We start from the raw sequence: 17,887 nt of genomic DNA, 5'->3' as shown, positions 1-17,887 counted from the left end.
TGATAATTTCATTGATTTAATGTCCACACCTACTTTTGGTTTTATGTAACTTTTGGTTTTATTTTATTTTATCTTATTTTTGAATTCCTCAATTTTTTTTTCTAATCTTATTTTTTGTTTTAACTTAATATTGTTTTAATCTTATTTTTTATTTTATTTATTTTTAAAACTTTTTTTTAATGTACCGGTAATTTCTTTTAAATCTTATTTTTTTAATGTAATTTTTGGTTTCATCAAACTTTTTAATGTAATTTTTGTTTTTATCTTATTTTAGTTTTTATCTTATTTTAGTTTTTATCAAACTTTTGGTTTCATGTAACTTTTTTTGTTATCGTATTTTTTGTTTTATCTCATTTGTTCATTTTATGTTTTATAAAACTTTTGTTTTTTTCTGACAAAATAAAAACAAATTACTAAATGTTCTAATTTTGAAACATAAAATATCACGTCATCTTGATTGTGGCGTCGTATTAATGTGTTAATGATTCATGTAGATCCTCAGATGAAGACACACGGCTAAACGTGTTGTTGACATATCTGAATATTAGTCATGTGGTCTTCTGCATGGTGGCTCCCACCACAGTCACGGGGTCACGGGGTCAACGTCTCCTGAGCACCTGCTAGAGACTGATGCTGGGATATGATTGGGCGACGCTCTGACGTGACCTCCTGACCTTTGCATGGGCACGTGAGCGGGCCGGGACCGAGCCCTGCAGGAGTCCTCCCGGTGGGGCGACACCGAGCGGGACCGGTGCTGGACGGGCCGCTCCTGCTCCGGCACCGCCAGCGTGCTGCCGCCGCCGCCGCCGCCACGCTCACGGTCCCTGGAGCTACGCTCTGCACCTACACACACACAGACGCACACACACACACACACACACACACACAGCAAGGTGAAACATACACACATACATACACATACAGCAAGGTGACACACACAGGTGACCTGTCAGGTGACCTGTGTGTTTCTGACTGTTTTTGCGACGCCATGAGAAACAGAAGTTATTCAGTTCTTTGCTGAATAAAGTCAGGACAAACCTGAGCAGATTAAAAACTACAAATCCCAGAAACAGTCAGACAACCAGAGCAGCTGCCGCGATTCTATTGGCCGAAACATCACGTCAGCTTCTACTGTCACGCTCATGCAGCTCTACGGTCCAACATGCACTCAGTGTTTCTACGGCGAGGAGGAGGAGGAGGAGGAGGAGGAAGAAGAGTCCGCTGCAGCCTCAGAGGAGAGCAGTGCTCACTACAGCAATATGATGTGCCTCTGATAGGTCAAAGGTGACTTTGAGGTGGACTAAACGGAGGCTGGAGGATGCACAGAAGCCCCCCCCCTCTCTGCTGGGCTCCTACAGGCGACGCTCGGCGTCCATGCCCCCCACCCACCTTTAGTCACTAGCATCGAACCATCATCAAACTCTGTATCAGTGATGCGATGTGACCCTGCACACACACACACACACACACACAGACAGACACACACACAGGACAGGGTCTGTTGTTAGTCTCCACACTGAGAGACACAAAGGAAAGGTTAGCAACCACACTCAGGAGCACTGCAGGGGTTAAACGACACACACACACACACACACACACACACGGCGGTACGTACTCTGCAGCTTCTTGCTGGGGCTGTCTGCGTGGACGTGCCTGCGCGGCAGGTAGGGCGAGGGCTGCGGCAGCGGGATGGACGACATGTCGTGCGTCTGCAGTTTGAACCAATGAGGAGCGTCGTCCAGCAGCGCCGTCTCCAGCTCGATGAGGACCTGAGGGGTCAAGATGTTCTATTTTGTGAACATTTTTATTGAAGTTTTTCTTTTATTTAATATATGTATTATTAGTTTGTATTTATTATTGAAGTTTTTATTTTGTTTTATTAGAATAATTGAACATTTTACTTAATTTTTTCAATTTTATTTAAGTTTTAATTTAATTTATTTATTATTTAAGTTTGCATTGATTATTTAAGTTTGTATTTTATGTAATTGAAATGCTTTTACATTTTGTATAGTTTTTCTTTTATTTAATATATTTATTATTAAAGTTTGTATTTATTATTGAAGTTGTTCTTTTATTTAATTAAAAATGCTTGAATATTGTATTTTTTATTTAAGTTTTAATTCTATTAAATTCATTTATTTTTTTATTTTATTTAATTGAAATGCTTTTACATTTTTTTATAGTTTTTCTTTCATTTAATATATTTATTATTAAAGTTTGTATTTATTATTGAAGTTTTTATTTAATTTTATTTAAAATGCTTGAATATTGTATTTTATTTTTTACATGTTATTTAAGTTATAATTGAATTAAATTAATGTATTATTAAAGTTTGCATTTGGTATTTATTTTTGTATTTTATTTCATTGAAATGCTTTTACATTTTTTATATATATATTTTTTGTCATTTACAATGTTTTGTTGTGTTCTTTTTTGTTCAGTGACACTGAAAAAATAGATGAATAAAAAGTTAAATAAATAAATGAAATGCCTGAAAAGTATAGTATGTAATATATAATATATAGTATAGAATATATATGATATATAATATATAGTATAGTATATATAGTATAGAATATATATGATATAATATATATGATATAGTATAGTATAGTATATAGAATATATATGATATAATATAGTATATAATATATAATATAGTATATAATATATAATATATAGTATAGAATATATATGATATAATATAGTATATATTATATAATATATAGTATAGAATAAATATGATATAATATATAGTATGTACTATATCATATGTAATATGTGGTGTAGCCCACCTCCCCCAGGAAGCCGCTCTCCTCCTCCTGGACGCGGGGCTCCTCCCACAGCGTGATCTCCAGCATGCGCTCCCTGAAGTCCCTCCGGTGGACGTGTGAGTAGAGGAAGGTCTGGTTCCACTTGGGCTCCGACGTCTTCTTCACGGTCTTCGTCCTCCGTTTGCTCTTATCGCTGCCGAGGAGCCACGAGAGGAAGGACATGACTTCAAAACATACTTGACCTCTTGACCTCATGAACTCATGACATCATGAACTCATGACCTCATAATCACAAAACCACATGACCTCATGATCACATGACCACATGACCTCATGATCACATGACCACATGACATCTTGACCTCTTGACCCCATGACATCTTGACCACATGGTCACATGACCTCATGATCACATGACCTCTTGATCACATGACCTCATGACCCCATGATCACATGACATCTTGACCTCTTGACCCCATGACCACATGACATCTTGACCTCATGACCACATGACCTCATGACTCCATGACCAAATGACCTCTTGACCACATGACATCTTGACCTCTTGACCCTATGACATCTTGACCACATGGTCACATGACCTCTTGATCACATGACCTCATGACCCCATGACATCTTGACCTCTTGACCCCATGACCTCATGACCACATGACATCTTGACCTCATGACCTCATGACCACATGACATCTTGACCTCTTGATCACATGACCTCATGACTCCATGACCAAATGACATCTTGACCTCTTGACCACATGACATCTTGACCTCTTGACCTCATGAACTCATGACATCATGAACTCATAATCACATGACCACATGACCCCATGACCTCACCTCCGGTCGGGCAGGAAGTACACCTTGACGTAGAGGTTGCGAGGGCGCCCGTCGGGGCGGGGGGGCAGGTCTATGGCTTGGAGGACGTTGACGATCAGCTGATGGCCCACTTTGTCGTACCAGAGCTTCACCTGAAGAGGAGGAACCAGAACATCAGCAGAAACACAGTCTGGAGAGGAGCTGGTCCCCTCCAGAGGTCAGAGGTCACTCAGGAGAACCGACTCCTTCAATGACAAACACACCTTCAAACTATAGTTATGAGGTACATTGGAAAAATAAGTATTTCATATTTAAGTATGCGACGTAGATGACGTAGTTTCAGTGAGACAGGTGAGACAGGTGAGACAGGTGAGACAGGTGAGACAGGTGAGACAGGTGAGACAGTTGAAGGTCAAACAAATCATGGTTTAGGTTCAAATAATATGTCTGAACATAAGTCTGTGAAATTAGTAATTTAATCACATTTAAATAAAGAAACAATGACGTTTAGTACACACTACACCCTACACACTACACACTACACCCTACACACTAGGCCCTACACACTACACACTACACCCTACACACTACACCCTACACACTACGCCCTACACCTACACACTACACCCTACACACTACACACTACACACACCACACACTACCCACACACACACACTACCCTACACTACACACCCACCTACCCTACACCTTCACACACTCCCACTACCTCACACTACCCTCACACTACTCCTTCACACTACCCTCCCTTCACACTACTCCCTTCACCTACTCCTTCACACTACGCCCTTCACACTACTCCCTTCACACTACTCCCTTCACTCTACTCCCTTCACACTACTCCCTTCACTCTACTCCCTTCACACTACTCCCTTCACTCTACTCCCTTCACTCTACTCCCTTCACTCTACTCCCTTCACACTACTCCCTTCACTCTACTCCCTTCACACTACTCACTCACTCTACCCTTCACACTACTCCTTCACTCTACTCCCTTCACACTACTCCTTCACTCTACTCCCTTCACACTACTCCCTTCACTCTACTCCCTTCACTACCCTTCACACTACTCCCTTCACTCTACTCCCTTCAATCTACTCCCTTCACTCTACTCCCTTCACTCTACTCCCTTCACACTACTCCCTTCACACTACTCCCTTCACTCTACTCCCTTCACTCTACTCCCTTCACACTACTCCCCTCACCCTACTCCCCTCACACTACTCCCTTCACTCCTTCACTCCCTTCACACTACTCCCTTCACTCTACTCCCTTCACTCTACTCCTTCCTACTCCCTTCACTCTACTCCCTTCACTCTACTCCCTTCACTCTACTCCCTTCACACTACTCCCTTCACACTACTCCCTTCACTCTACTCCCTTCACTCTACTCCCTTCACTCTACTCCCTTCACACTACTCCCTTCACTCTACTCCCTTCACTCTACTCCCTTCACTCTACGACCTTCGCGCTATGCGCTACACCCTTGGCGCTACACCCTTGGCCCTTCGCGCTAATTACAATAAAATAAGCCAACAATGACGTTTTCTCCTCCGGGCCACGGACGCCGGCCTCCTGGGGGAACGTCCTGTACTCGTTCCTCTCGTCTCTCTTAACGTCTCCGGGCTCCATCATCGTTCTCATCACGCCACCGTGCAGCGTGGCGAGCCACGTTCTCTACTCACAGAAAGCTGACCGGGCAGCACCACCGGGAGGTCCCGCAGGGTCCCCGGGCTGGTGGGAGACATCACGGAGATGGAGGGTCGCTCCATCTTCTGGGACTCAAAGGAACTGGACCCCGCTGTGAGGAGGACCGAGAGGTCAGTCACCCCCAAAGGAACTGGAGCGCACTGATCATGACAGAGCGGACAGCCAATCAGGAGGCTCCAAGCAAAACTCACTGGACTCCAGAGGAGGGTGAGAGGACTCTGGGATTCTTGGGATGTCTCTGTCAACAAAAAAGAAAGGTGAATTATTTAGTTTAAAATGTACAGAATATACTTGGAGACGTGAAATGTGAAGTGACAGTCGAGGCGTTCGTGTCATTCATCTTCATCAAATGAATAAAGTCATGAGCCTCATGTCGGGTAGGAGAGGAGAGAAGGAGTCATCTCTGAGGGGAAGGGATCCACGCGTTAAACCAGCACGACTCACTGACATGCTCGACACACGCGTCTCAAGAGGGCTTGGGACATAATGCGGCCGATAGAGCTTTGAGATAAAGGAGGGAGACGTATTAATGGTCATCTCTTCAGAACTTTATTGATAGTTGAACACGTCGACGACGTCGGTCTTACCCGATCGGTCTGGAGACGACGATCTCCACTTGCGGTTCGGCCTTGGATTCCAGGATGATGTTGTACACTTCTTTCTTGGTTGCTCCGGGCAACGACTTTCCGTTCCACTGCAGCACCTCGTCGCCTGGAACCAAGATGGCCGAAACACACGGTGAGGACGCAGCTCGCGCTACGCGCTAAGCTACGCGCTAAGCTACGCTACGTGCTACTCACTACTCACTATGCTCTACGCACCAGGCCCTACGCCCTACACCCTAGACGCTACACCCTAAGCCCTAAGCCCTACACCCTAGGCACTACACACTACGCACTACACACTACGCCCCACACACTACACTTTTATTCTTTTAAACACCAACAAATATGTCTTGAAACAGGAAGTGAACTATAGAAGTGATCATCTTTAATAACAGTTATCGGACGTGTTCAGATCACACACGTCTGCAAACATCCCAAGCAGACTGGAAATCTACAAAAAGTTCCGTTTAATAATATCAGCCTGATCTTTATTTGCACCTGTGCAGATAAACAAACTTCAAACAGAATGAAAAGACGTGCGGCAGATTTAAAACGTCTCGAATGAAGCTTCAGGCTATTCTGAGCAGTGAATAAAGAACGGATACTAATGAACTCGAGGTTTCAAGGCCGATACGAAACGATGACAAACAAACAACCTGTCAAGACGCTCAGCGGCGGGTCGTTCTGCGACCTCACAACGTCAACGCACGACTTCAAATCAAGAGTCAGGAAGTGAGGGTCAGTAAAACAGGAAGTGCTCCAGGCGCGCTGTCCACCCCCAGATGGAAACACGGCGTGCTCACCTGCTCGCAGGTGTCCCACCACGTCCGCCAGGCTGCCCTTCTTGACCTTGGTGATGAAGGCCCCGAGCCGCCCCGTCGCCGTCATCTTCCCCCCGACCACCTGCACACGAGGAGAGGAGGTCAACGGAGGGTCAGGCTGGCTGTGCTCTGCAGAGTTGAGTCGTGGTGCTGGTGCAACACTCTTCCACTTTAAATGTGTTTCAGGCGTTAAGCCAGAGCGCTGGAGGAGAGCGTCCTCCAACGGGACAAAGACCACGAGCGCTTTCTGATGTTTTTGTTCTACGACATAAAATACATCAGGAAATGTCCCCCGCTTACTTTTTGAAGCGTTATCGGGCCTTAACCCTTGTGTTGCCTTAGGGTCATTTTGACCCGAATCAATATTACACCCTCGTGTCGCCTTAGGATTAATTTGACCCCATTCAATGTTTAATGTCGGTGTTCTTTCGGTAGTCAACAAACAAACATAAAGTGCCTCACACTTAAACTTGGAAAACAATATTAATTCTAATAATTTTCTGGAGGTTTTAATTGCTGGCGTCAAATTGAACCCAAAGGGTAAAATATGTTAGTAAATATAAAGGTAACAGGAGGGTGAAACATTGAATCGGGTCAAAATGACCCAAAGGCGGGGGAGGGTGTAATATTGATTCGGGTCAAAATGACCCTAAGGCAACACAAGGGTTAAGGTTGTAAACGAGTGACTAACGGAGAAGTCATGTGACAAAAAGGGTTGTTCATTGGTGAGGTTTATGTTTCTCAACAAAACATTTCAGTGTCACACACATTTGTTTGTCGTCAAGTGACCCGGTGTGAGGCTAACTTCTTAACCTCTCTGCTTCAGTTTAACCTCATGGAGCAACAGACACATCGACTGGGGTTAAAACAAGCACGAGCACATGTGATGTCATGACATGTCATGACATCACATGTGATGTGATGTCATGTCATGCCATGTGATGTAATGACATGTTATGACATGTGATGTAATGTCACGTGATGTAAAGCACATGGTTTACAAGCTAATTGCCCGCCAAGTGCTCCATCCTGACGGCGGCGTGGTTCTCACCTTGAGGCCGAGCAGCGAGCCGGCCTCGCGGGGCAGCGCCGACCTCTTACTGAGCGTGATGCAGCCGATGAGGTGGTCGCCCTCTTTGGACGGCTGCCAGGTGACCGGATGCTGCAGGGAACGGGTCACAATGCATCGCGAAGGAGGGATGAGAAGGACGTAGGAAACAGAGAAAGAAGAACATGGGACATTGTTTTGACACTTCATAGTGTGTGTGTGTGTGTGTGTGAACTCACATGCCACACGGTGGGGTCCAGGGAGTGGCAGTCCCAGTCCCCTGCAGGCAGACAGAGGAAGAGGGGTTAACCTCCGTCAGAAGGAGAAAACTCCCTGTGACGTACAGTAGCTTTATAAACTTTCATATTAAACAAAGATGTACATTAACACAGTTTTCGACCTCTTTACATTAAATAACGCACATCGTATCCAGATAATTATTATAATGCGTCCAGCTCAAACATCCCATCGTTATATCCTCTCCCCGTTTCATGTAGATTTAAGATGTAATTGTCTTTAAGCGTCTCTGAGGCGGCTCATCAGGACTCAACCCGTCCTGTACTGTCATGTTAAAGGGAGTTTCCTTAATGAGTTCTATACTATATATAATATAACATTCCACCAAAACACAACATTTTCTCTTATCTTTGTATTTTCTTTCTCCAAATCCTGGCTGAAATGTTCCACCTGATGCTATATGCATACTTCAAATACTCATAAAATATATTTATAAAATATAAGATCATATTTTACAAACTGCCTCCACAAGATCAGATCATACAAATAACTAGAAATAAATAGAACTGGACACTAGAAAGTGCTTTGGGGAGTTTTTGGATCCTCATCTCAGTGTGAGCATCAGATACATTTTAAACTAAATTTTTTATGAAGCATAAACAAGATTAAAGATTATTTTGTCCACTCTGACAATGATTGACCATTTTTTTATGTGAATTCCTTGATTTTTTAAATGTTTGCTGTTTTGTTTTTTAAGTGTGTTATGTGTTAAATTTGATCTATTATCCACGCTAATGTAAGGTTCAATAGAAAATATACAAAATATATATGTATATATATACATATGTCTATATGTATATATATATATATATACATATATATGTATATACGTATATACAGTGGCGGGCCATGGGCCTGGGGCCTGGGCCTTCAGTGAGGTCCTACATAGTCCCACCCGAATTAATCCACCTCTTATTACTGTCATTATGATGCCATGGCTCTTGACCAGGGCTCAATACGTCGATCACGGCGTAGTATTGGTAGATCGCATGACATTAAAAAAAATTGGCCCGCCCCCGTCATTTTCTCTATAGCACGTCTTTGTTCATTTATTAAACTAAACAGCCGTCTGATGTTGATCGGATCTACACAACAGCATGTCATTTCTCTCGGCTCTCCGTCTCGCCCGCTGCAGAATGCATCGGGACGGAGAAAAAGAAGAAAAAAAGTCACTTGCACTCGTTTGTTCACTAAACAGGGCATTGTCGCACCCAAAGCAGATTTCAAGTATTTGCTCGACCAAATCGACATCTTCTCCTCCTTCCGCCATTGTGGGTTGAAAAAACAGCTTTGTAGTCCGCGAATTAATTCCTTTATCAAATTCAGTTTCCTAGTTCTAAGGTTCTGCATTTACCTGCCCATAGGACCCGCCTCTCAATATTGGTAATCCAATCAAAAGACCTGCAGCACTCCGCCTGCTAGCTGGCTCCTGTGCCGGTTCCGGGGCCAGCAGGCCTTCAGGAGCCAACTCTAAAGCTGATTGGTTGACACAACATCGTCATTCCCATTCACTTGAAGCTACCAGCGCCTTCAATGTTGATTCTGAAGGCCTAAGAGCAGATGTTAGCCCCCTGGCAACACACGATGGCTGAATATGATTGGATAAAAGATCTAACATAAAGACGAGCCCTCCCAATCTCAACGCTATGAAATTAAGAGAATAACTCTTACTCTGGGAAATAATTGAATACATATTTGTGGGGAAATATATTTAGAAAAAAATATATATTCTGATGATGTTTAGGCCAGCAGAGAAGGCCTTGCTGGCCCTGACGGCCCGCCACTGCGTATATATACACTATACACCTGCTCTTTTAATCAGTGCTGTTGCTGCATTCTACCTTTCGGCCACCGGTGGCAGCACTGAGAGCAGCTGAGCGGCCAGTCGGTGGGCGGCGTAGAAACAAGAGCGCCAGGTTTTAAACCAAATGTTATCCCAGTGGCCAAACCGTGGAACTACACCCTCTGGGTCTCCTCGGGACCTGAAACATTTTAGATCATTCGGTCCTAAACGATTTAAATGCACTTACCAACGACTCCAGAGGGATCGTTCCTCTAGACGTAATGACATGTCCGTGTGTCTGGGTGAAAGGAAACGCTTCCTCTGTGGTAAGAGCACTACTCTCATCCCTGGCAATCAAACTTTGTGTGTTTCATGTGGCTAGGAAATCTCTCTAGGAATGAAAAGGGGGCGGAGCTCCAACACGGGTCGAAACACTGCGCCATCTTGGATTTCACATGGTTTATCATAACATTACAAACTTGTTTTTTCTTTCTTTGCACCACCAGAATATTATTTCCCCACCTGATGAACTAAGAACATTTCCTGCTGTACTATCATCCCATGATAGTACCACACAATCTGAATGTGGCTGTCAACCGACTTGAAAGACATTTGATCATCTTTTCCTGGAAGAAATGTAAGAAACATATCCTGTGCTTTTATTTTGAAGGTTTCAAATGAAATGGATTTATGTTATATTAGAGACATTTTCATTTGATGTGGCCCCTGACGGCTTGAAAAACATAAAATCATCTTTTCTTAAAGAAATGTAAGAAACATATCTTGTGATTTTATTTTGAAGGTTTCAAATTAAATGGATTCATGTTATAATATTGGAGACATTTTCATTTGATGTGGCCCCTGACGGCTTGAAAGGCACATAATCACCTTAAAGACATTTTAGAAAAATATCCTGTGCTTTTATTTTGAAGGTTTCAAATGAAATGGATTTATGTGATAATATTAGAGAAATGTTCTCATGTGAAATACTGATTGTGATCCAGTGGAAATTTAAACCGTATTTGAGGTGTGATTTGTTTTTCATGTCTGTACGTACGTGTTGTAACTGATGAAAAGACCCAAAAAAAGTGTTAAAAGAAAAAGAACAACAAAATAAAATTCTTATGAAAAACAGAGTGACCATCTCACTGACTGCGTTTGTAAAGTGTCTTTGAGTATCGTGAAGAGCGCTGTATAAATAAAAATTATTATTAGTATTATCTATATCAGGGGCGTCTTCACCGAGGGCCACATTAGCGTCATCAGAATCAGAATCAGAATCAGAAACAGGTTTATTGCCAAAGAATGAATGTTTTCACAAACAAACGAGGAATTTTTTTTGGTGGAAGGTGCAACATTTGGACATGACAAACAACAATCAACGCAAGGAGGGAGGAGGAGTGGGAGGAAGAGGGAGGAGGAGGAAGAGGAAGGAGCGGGAAGAAGGAGGAGAGGAAGGTGGAAGAAGAGGTGGTAGTCCTGGGGGTGACAGTCAGTCAGTCCCGGGTCCATTGATGAGCCCGACCGCCCCGGGAAAAAGCTATTGGTGGCGGGAGGTCGTGGTCATGATGGATCAGCCTCCTCCCGAGGAGGGACTCAACAGGAGTGTCCAGGGTGGGAGGGTCGGCCACAATCTTTCTCGCACGAACCAGTGACCTGGAAGTGAACAGGACCTGGAGGGAAGGCAGATTGCAACCGATAACCCTCTCGGCCGAGCGGATGATGCTCTGCAGCCTGCGCTTGTCTTTGGCTGTGGCTGCAGGGTGCCAGACGGTGATGGAGGAGCAGATGATGGACTCAACGATGGCCGTGTAGAACTGTACCATCATCTTCCCTGGCAGGTTGAATTTCCTCAGCTGCCTCAGGAAGAACATCCTCTGCTGGGCCTTCTTGGAGATGGAGCCGATGTTCAGCTCCCACTTGAGGTCCTGGGAGATGATGGAGCCCAGGAAGCGGTAGGACTCCACAGCGTCGACGGGGGAGTCACACAGGATGAGAGGCGCCGGTGGGGCTGCATTCCTCCTGAAATCCACAACCATCTCCACTGTCTTCAGAGCGTTGAGCTCCAGGTTGTTCTGGCTGCACCAGGTCACCAGGTGGTCAGTCTCCCACCTGTAGGCGGTCTCGCCCCCGCCAGAGATGAGTCCAATGAGGGTGGTGTCATCCGCGAACTTTAGGAGCTTGACGGACTGGTGACTGGAGGTGCAGCTGTTGGTGTACAGGGAGAACAGCAGAGGGGAGAGAACACAGCCTTGGGGAACCCGTGCTGGTGGTCCGGGAGCCTGAGACGTGTTTCCCCAGCCTCACGTGCTGCTTCCTGTCGGTCAGGAAGTCTGTGATCCACCTGCAGGTGGAGTCGGGCACGTGCAGCTGGGAGAGCTTGTCCTGCAGCAGGGACGGATGATTGTATAGAAAGCAGAGCTGAAGTCCACAAACAGGATCCTGGCGAGGTTCCTCGGGAGTCCAGATGCTGGAGGATGTAGTGAAGGGCTATGTTGACTGCATCGTCTGCAGACCTGTTGGCTCTGTAGGCGAACTGCAGGGGTCCAGGAGTGGGTCGGTGATGGTCTTGAGGTGTGACAGGACCAGCGTTCAAAGGACTTCATGACCACAGAGGTCAGGGCGACGGGCCTGTAGTCATTGAGTCCTGTGATCTTGGGTTTTTGGGACGGGATGATGGTGGAGGCCTTGAAGCAGGCTGGAACGTGGCATGTCTCCAGGGAGGTGTTGAAGATGTCGGTGAACACCGGAGACAGCTGGTCAGGACAGTGCTTCAGGGTGGAGGGGAGACGGAGTCCGGGCCCGCTGCTGCGGGGTTCTGCTTTTAAACAGCCTGTTGACGGATCTCTCCAGGATGACGAGGGCGTCGCTGAGTTGATGGAGGGTGCTCCAGAGGTGTGAGCCCCTGATGGGCTGGGGAGGGTGGGCTGATGGTCTGTGGCTTGTTGGTGGGGCTGTGGGGATGGTCTCAGGACTGCTCCATTGTCTTTCAAAGCGGCAGTAGAACTCATTTAGCTCATCTGCCAGAAGCACATTGTTCATGGAGTGGGGTGATTTGGGCTTGTAGTTGGTGATCTGCCTGAGCCCTCTCCAGACAGAAGCAGAGTCGTTTGCTGAGAGCTGCTGTTGCAGTTTCTCAGAGTACAGTCGTTAGCATCTCTCACCGCCTTGCTAAACCTGTATTTGGACTCTGTGTACAGGTCCTTGTCCCCACTCCTGAATGCCTGGTCCTTCTGCAGTCTTAGCTTCCTGAGCTCGCTGAACCAGGGTTTGTCGTTGTTATAACTCACCCTGGAGCTGGATGGAATACAGCTGTCCTCACAGAAGCTGATGTAGGAAGTTACAGCCTCTGTGTACTCATCCAGGCTGTTGGTAGCAGTCCTGAAGACATCCCAGTCAGTACAGTCCAAGCACGCCCGTAGATCCTCCAGAGCCTCACTGGTCCACTTCTTGAACTTCCTCACCACAGGTTTGCAGAGCTTTAGTCTCTGCCTGTATGAGGGAATCAGATGAACCATGACGTGGTCAGAGTTTCCCAGTGCAGCTCGAGGGACGGCGTGATAGGCCCTGCTGATTGTTGTGTAGCAGTGGTCCAGAATGCTCAGAATGCTCATGGCCGCCTCTTAAAGGGCCGGCGTAACTGAAGCGTTGTAAAACTACTCCTGAACATATAGTTAAATAACTCGTTGCATTTGATTATTGTTTATTCGAGTGTAGAGATATTGTACACAAGGACATTTCTCTAATATTAGAACACAAATCAATTTAATTTGAAACCTTCAAAATAAAAGCACAGGATATAAAGGTGATCATGTGTCTTTCACGCCGGCAGGGGCAGCATAAAATGACGTGGTGGGCCGCATTCGGCCCGCGGGCCTTGTGTTTGACACCTGTGATCTATATGGAGAAACTGTTGCACAGAAAATGGATGAACGCCGTTTAGCGGCACCGCTAGCTAACGAGTGTTTACAACAAGCTAATAATCCCGATCCACTCCATCTCCCCATTACCCGTCTCTGAGTTACAGTAATCTGGATTAAAACATCTGGAACGCCCCCTCGCTGTCCAGTGAGAGAGAGATAAGCTAACAGAGACTCCGCCCACTGCCTCTTGAACCTGGACGCTCTCTCGTAGCTCGTAGCCTAGCGCCGCTGTAAGTCGGTGTGGAACAGCCGGCGGTGACGAGGCGGCGTGCGACCGAAGGCCTGATTGGAGTCTCCGGTCCGCGGGTTGCCGGTGCAGCTGCAGCTGGCGAGGCATGACGTAGCGCCACTGACCTAATTCCACAAATCTGGCGGCCTAAATCACAGCGACTCTTCAAATGAAGGAGAGCGGAGGGTCGAGCCCCCGTACGGAGGTGTAGACGACACCCGGGGGAGGGGCGGCGTGCCGGGGGGCTCCTTCCTCCCGTCACACATCACAACGTGCCGGTGTTAGAATTATCTTCTTTTTGTTTGTACTAGCGAGGCTATTTTAGATGCTAACGCTAGGAGAGAATAGCCATGACGGGTGGGAAGAGGAAAGAAGCTTTACCGTGACACGGATGTTTCTGTTTTTAGGTGTAATTTAATTTTTTTAAGTGTAATTAATTTATATGTTCTACTTATGGCTGTCTTTTCTTTCTTCGTATTATTTTGAAAATGCATTATTCTTTTATATATATGGAAGCTTTTCTTTTTGTGGTTTGCAATGTTTTGTCACGATCTTTATTGTTCAGTGAAACTGGAAAGAAATCAATAAATAATAAGTTTTTAAAAAATGAACATTTGTTAATTTGTCCAATTATTTAATCAGGATCTTTTTATACTTTAGAGCATTAGCTGCAGGTCAATTAGCAGCTTCAATTAGCAGCTTCAATTAACAGCTTCAATTAGCAGCTTCAATTAACAGCTTCAATTAGCAGCTTCAATTAGCAGCTTCAATTAACAGCTTCAATTAGCAGCTTAAATTCGCAGAAATTCACAGACACTTTACAAACGCAGTCAGTGAGATGGTCTCTCTGTTTTTCACCAGAATGTTATGTCGTTGTTCTCGTGTGGAGGAGGGACCTGCTGGCTATCAGCAACCAGAGCCGGTGTAGCCGTAGCTTTGTGAGCGTCGCTGTGCGACTGACCTTTCTCGCTGACGCTCTCCATGTCCACGTCCTCGCAGCTGGTGTACTCGGGCGTGGAGCCGCCCTCCTCCTCCGAGCTGCTGATGGACATCTGCCTCTTGTTGCCGCCGCGCTTGCTCTTGTAGGAGCGCGGCGGCGGCGGCGGCCGCAGGGACTCCGACTGGTCCGAGCTCTGGGAGTCCTTCCTCAGCAGGCCGTCCCCGCCCTTGTCCCTCGGCGGCCGCGTGGCGCCGGGCTCCGGGCCCCAATCCGGAGGCCGGGACCCCGACGGCTGGGCGCCCCCTCCGACCCCCACGGTCCTATCCACGGAGAAGGCTCGGTGGTTCTCCGAGAGGCCCTTGTGGTCGCCCTCCCCACCTCCAGCCCTCCTGGACAGACGGTGTTCAGGCCCCTCCCACCCCCCCTCGCCGGGCCCCAGGCCGACCTCGTTGATGGCCAGGTCGCTGTGTCGCCGCTCGTGGCGGACCTTGGACACCTTGGCGTGCATGCGCATCTCCTGCTCCTCCTTCTGCGGCTTCACGGGGTACCGGGCCAGGTTGGGGTCGCTCCGGTAGCGGTTCTGGAACTCCTCCTCCTCTCGGCGGCGCCGCTCCCTCTGCTCCTCGTCGTCCGGGCGCCTCCGGTGCGTTTCCGAGTGACCCGAGTTGCCCTCGCCGTCCTCGTGGTCCTGGGAGTGGATCTTCTCCAGCCGCCGGCCGTCTCCCAGGCGTCGCTCTCGGTCCCCGGGAGCCGCTCGCTCCTCCAGCGACGACTGGGACGACAGCTTCCCGGCGGGCCTCCGGCCGCCGCCGCCGCGCCCCGGGCCGCCCTGACCGTTCTGTTCATGGAGGGAAACGGGCCGCTTCCTGTGAGACAAGAGGATTCATTACGCCTGTTCTCCAACTCCACAACAAAGGGATCCGATCAAAGTCTCAGGACGGAAACCTTTGACCTCGCTTCTCCACGGCGGAGATAGAACAAACACAGATCCACACACGGAACCATGGAGGGGCATCTGGAACCGAAAACGGTTCTTCAGAGTGATGCCCTAGAAGAACCATATCTGGTTCCACGAAGAACCTTTCAAACCAGGGTTCTTTAAATAACCACTTCCTGAAAGAGTTCTTAAAGAACCTATAAAGGGGTCTCAAAGAACCTTTAAAAAGTGGTCCTTGAAGGCACCATTTATGGTTCCACAAAGAACCTTTCAAACCAGAGTTCTCTAAAGAACCATGTCCTTAAATAGTTCCTCTAAAGGTGTCTCAGAGAACCTTCAACAAATGGTTCTTTAAGGCACCTTTTTCAGAATGGTTCCTCAGGAGGTGATGGTTCTTCATAGAACCACAAAGCCTTTTAAAGAACCCTTTAAGAACCTTTATTGTTCTGTGTGCTCTCTTTTTGACCCCAGGATTACACAATAACAAGAGTTTTTTTTTGTCAACAAGCTTTCTGTGTTTTTCTCTAATTCCAAATATTTAATGAAAGAGGTTCTCCTCCTTTAAGTGAAAGGTTCTCCTGCGGCGTGGAGGTGACACAGGAAACAAACTCACTTCTCTCGAGGCGGCTCGCTCTGGCAGCGAGAGCCCGGCATGGTGTCGGCGCCCTTGGCGGCGGCGGCGACTCCGGATGCCGGCTGCGCGGCGTCGGGCGGCGCCGCGTCGGCGTCGGTGCCGGTGGGCGGGGCTTGGGACCTGGAGCGGACGAGCTTCCTGTCCCGGCGGGCCTCACCTCCCGCGGCGGGGTCGATGGAGGAGGTGCCCAGACTCCCCGGCTGCGCCCCCGACCCCGAGAACCATTCTCCTGATTTGGTGAGAATCTCCTGCTGCTTACGGCACAGGTTGCACACCCACATCACCTGCGCACGGGCGGAGAGGACGCCATGGTCACGCACGCCGAGCGCCACGGCGGAACATCCAAACACAGGGGGAGGCATGCCTGAACAAAGAACAGGAACGCTCCTCTCTACCTCCATCTGACGGACCGTGGAATATGACGACTACCAACTACGCCACGGCCCTGCTGAGACTCCGCCCACTGCTGAGACTCCGCCCACTCCTCCTCTCCACCTCCATCTGATGGATGGTTGAGGTCTGGATGGTGGAATATGCCGACTACCAACTCTTCATCCACTCTGTCATCTTCATTGTGTTGTTCCTGTGTTTTAATGTGTGTAATGATTCCTTCTGGTCACATGACATCTATGACACCTGTCCATCCTGGAGAGGGATCCTCCTCTGTTCTCTCCTCAAGGGTTCTGACCTTTTACCCTGAAGGGTTGTTTGGGAGTTGTTCCTGATCCGATGTGAGGTCAAAGGTCAAAGGTCAGGGATGTCTATGTGTACAGATTGTAAAGCCCTCTGTCTCGGATTTGTAATCTGTGAAAATGGGCTCTACAAATAAACTGAATTGAAATAAACTGAATTGAATTGAAAATGTATGTGATTGATCTTTTAGAGCCTTTGGGCTCACGTACATGTCGGTAAGCCACCTGTGAAGAAGACATCCCCCTCTTCCTCTCCCCTTCCTCCGCTCAGATCCTAGAGAGCACTCAGGCCGTCTCATCACATCCATTATCGCCGTGTTCTGCATCTCATTTCATTGGAAGCCATGAATAAAGCGTCTTAACAAATGTAATCCTCCGTCTTCAGAGGAAGACGAGGAAGACGAGGGAGGGAAGATGAACTCTAGATGTGTCGTTCTCTATATTTACTGCATATTGAGAGGAAGCTGCGTCCTCGGTGCTCATGCAGGCGACGATAATCTGCTGAGTCGCTCCATCACAGAGCGATGATGACGAGCAGCCGCGTACGGGAGGGTATCACGATAACGTTTGACTCTTCATCCTCTGAATTAAACCTTAAAAACATCAAATACTCACATGTAGCCATGGCTACCGACTGTC

General features: G+C 47.1%; 1 protein-coding gene across 5 annotated transcripts in view; it reads right to left on the bottom strand.

Annotated features, from left to right (window-relative positions):
- The window catches only part of rims1b (regulating synaptic membrane exocytosis 1b), a 77,514-nt gene that overhangs the window by 23,975 nt on the left and 35,652 nt on the right, over positions 1-17,887 (bottom strand). For 3 of the 5 annotated variants that reach the window (XM_056409243.1, XM_056409245.1, XM_056409246.1), the window contains exons 1-10: positions 7,817-7,895; positions 6,748-6,847; positions 5,927-6,050; positions 5,531-5,577; positions 5,315-5,430; positions 3,633-3,763; positions 2,799-2,970; positions 1,616-1,769; positions 1,390-1,446; positions 675-843 (exon numbers count right to left, since the gene is read on the bottom strand). In XM_056409243.1, the coding sequence (XP_056265218.1) occupies positions 675-843; positions 1,390-1,446; positions 1,616-1,769; positions 2,799-2,970; positions 3,633-3,763; positions 5,315-5,430; positions 5,531-5,577; positions 5,927-6,050; positions 6,748-6,832 (1,055 nt within the window). In that variant the 5' untranslated portion in view covers positions 6,833-6,847; positions 7,817-7,895. Of the gene's footprint in view, positions 1-674; positions 844-1,389; positions 1,447-1,615; positions 1,770-2,798; positions 2,971-3,632; positions 3,764-5,314; positions 5,431-5,530; positions 5,578-5,926; positions 6,051-6,747; positions 6,848-7,816; positions 7,928-8,052; positions 8,094-15,006; positions 15,852-16,535; positions 16,841-17,887 lie in introns of those variants that run through there. The other 2 variants (XM_056409242.1, XM_056409244.1) reach the window with 2 other exon arrangements.

The sequence above is a fragment of the Pseudoliparis swirei genome, chromosome 24 (assembly GCF_029220125.1).
Source record: "Pseudoliparis swirei isolate HS2019 ecotype Mariana Trench chromosome 24, NWPU_hadal_v1, whole genome shotgun sequence".
NCBI classification, from domain to species: Eukaryota; Metazoa; Chordata; class Actinopteri; order Perciformes; family Liparidae; genus Pseudoliparis; species Pseudoliparis swirei.
This window is presented reverse-complemented; position numbering and strand designations above follow the sequence as displayed.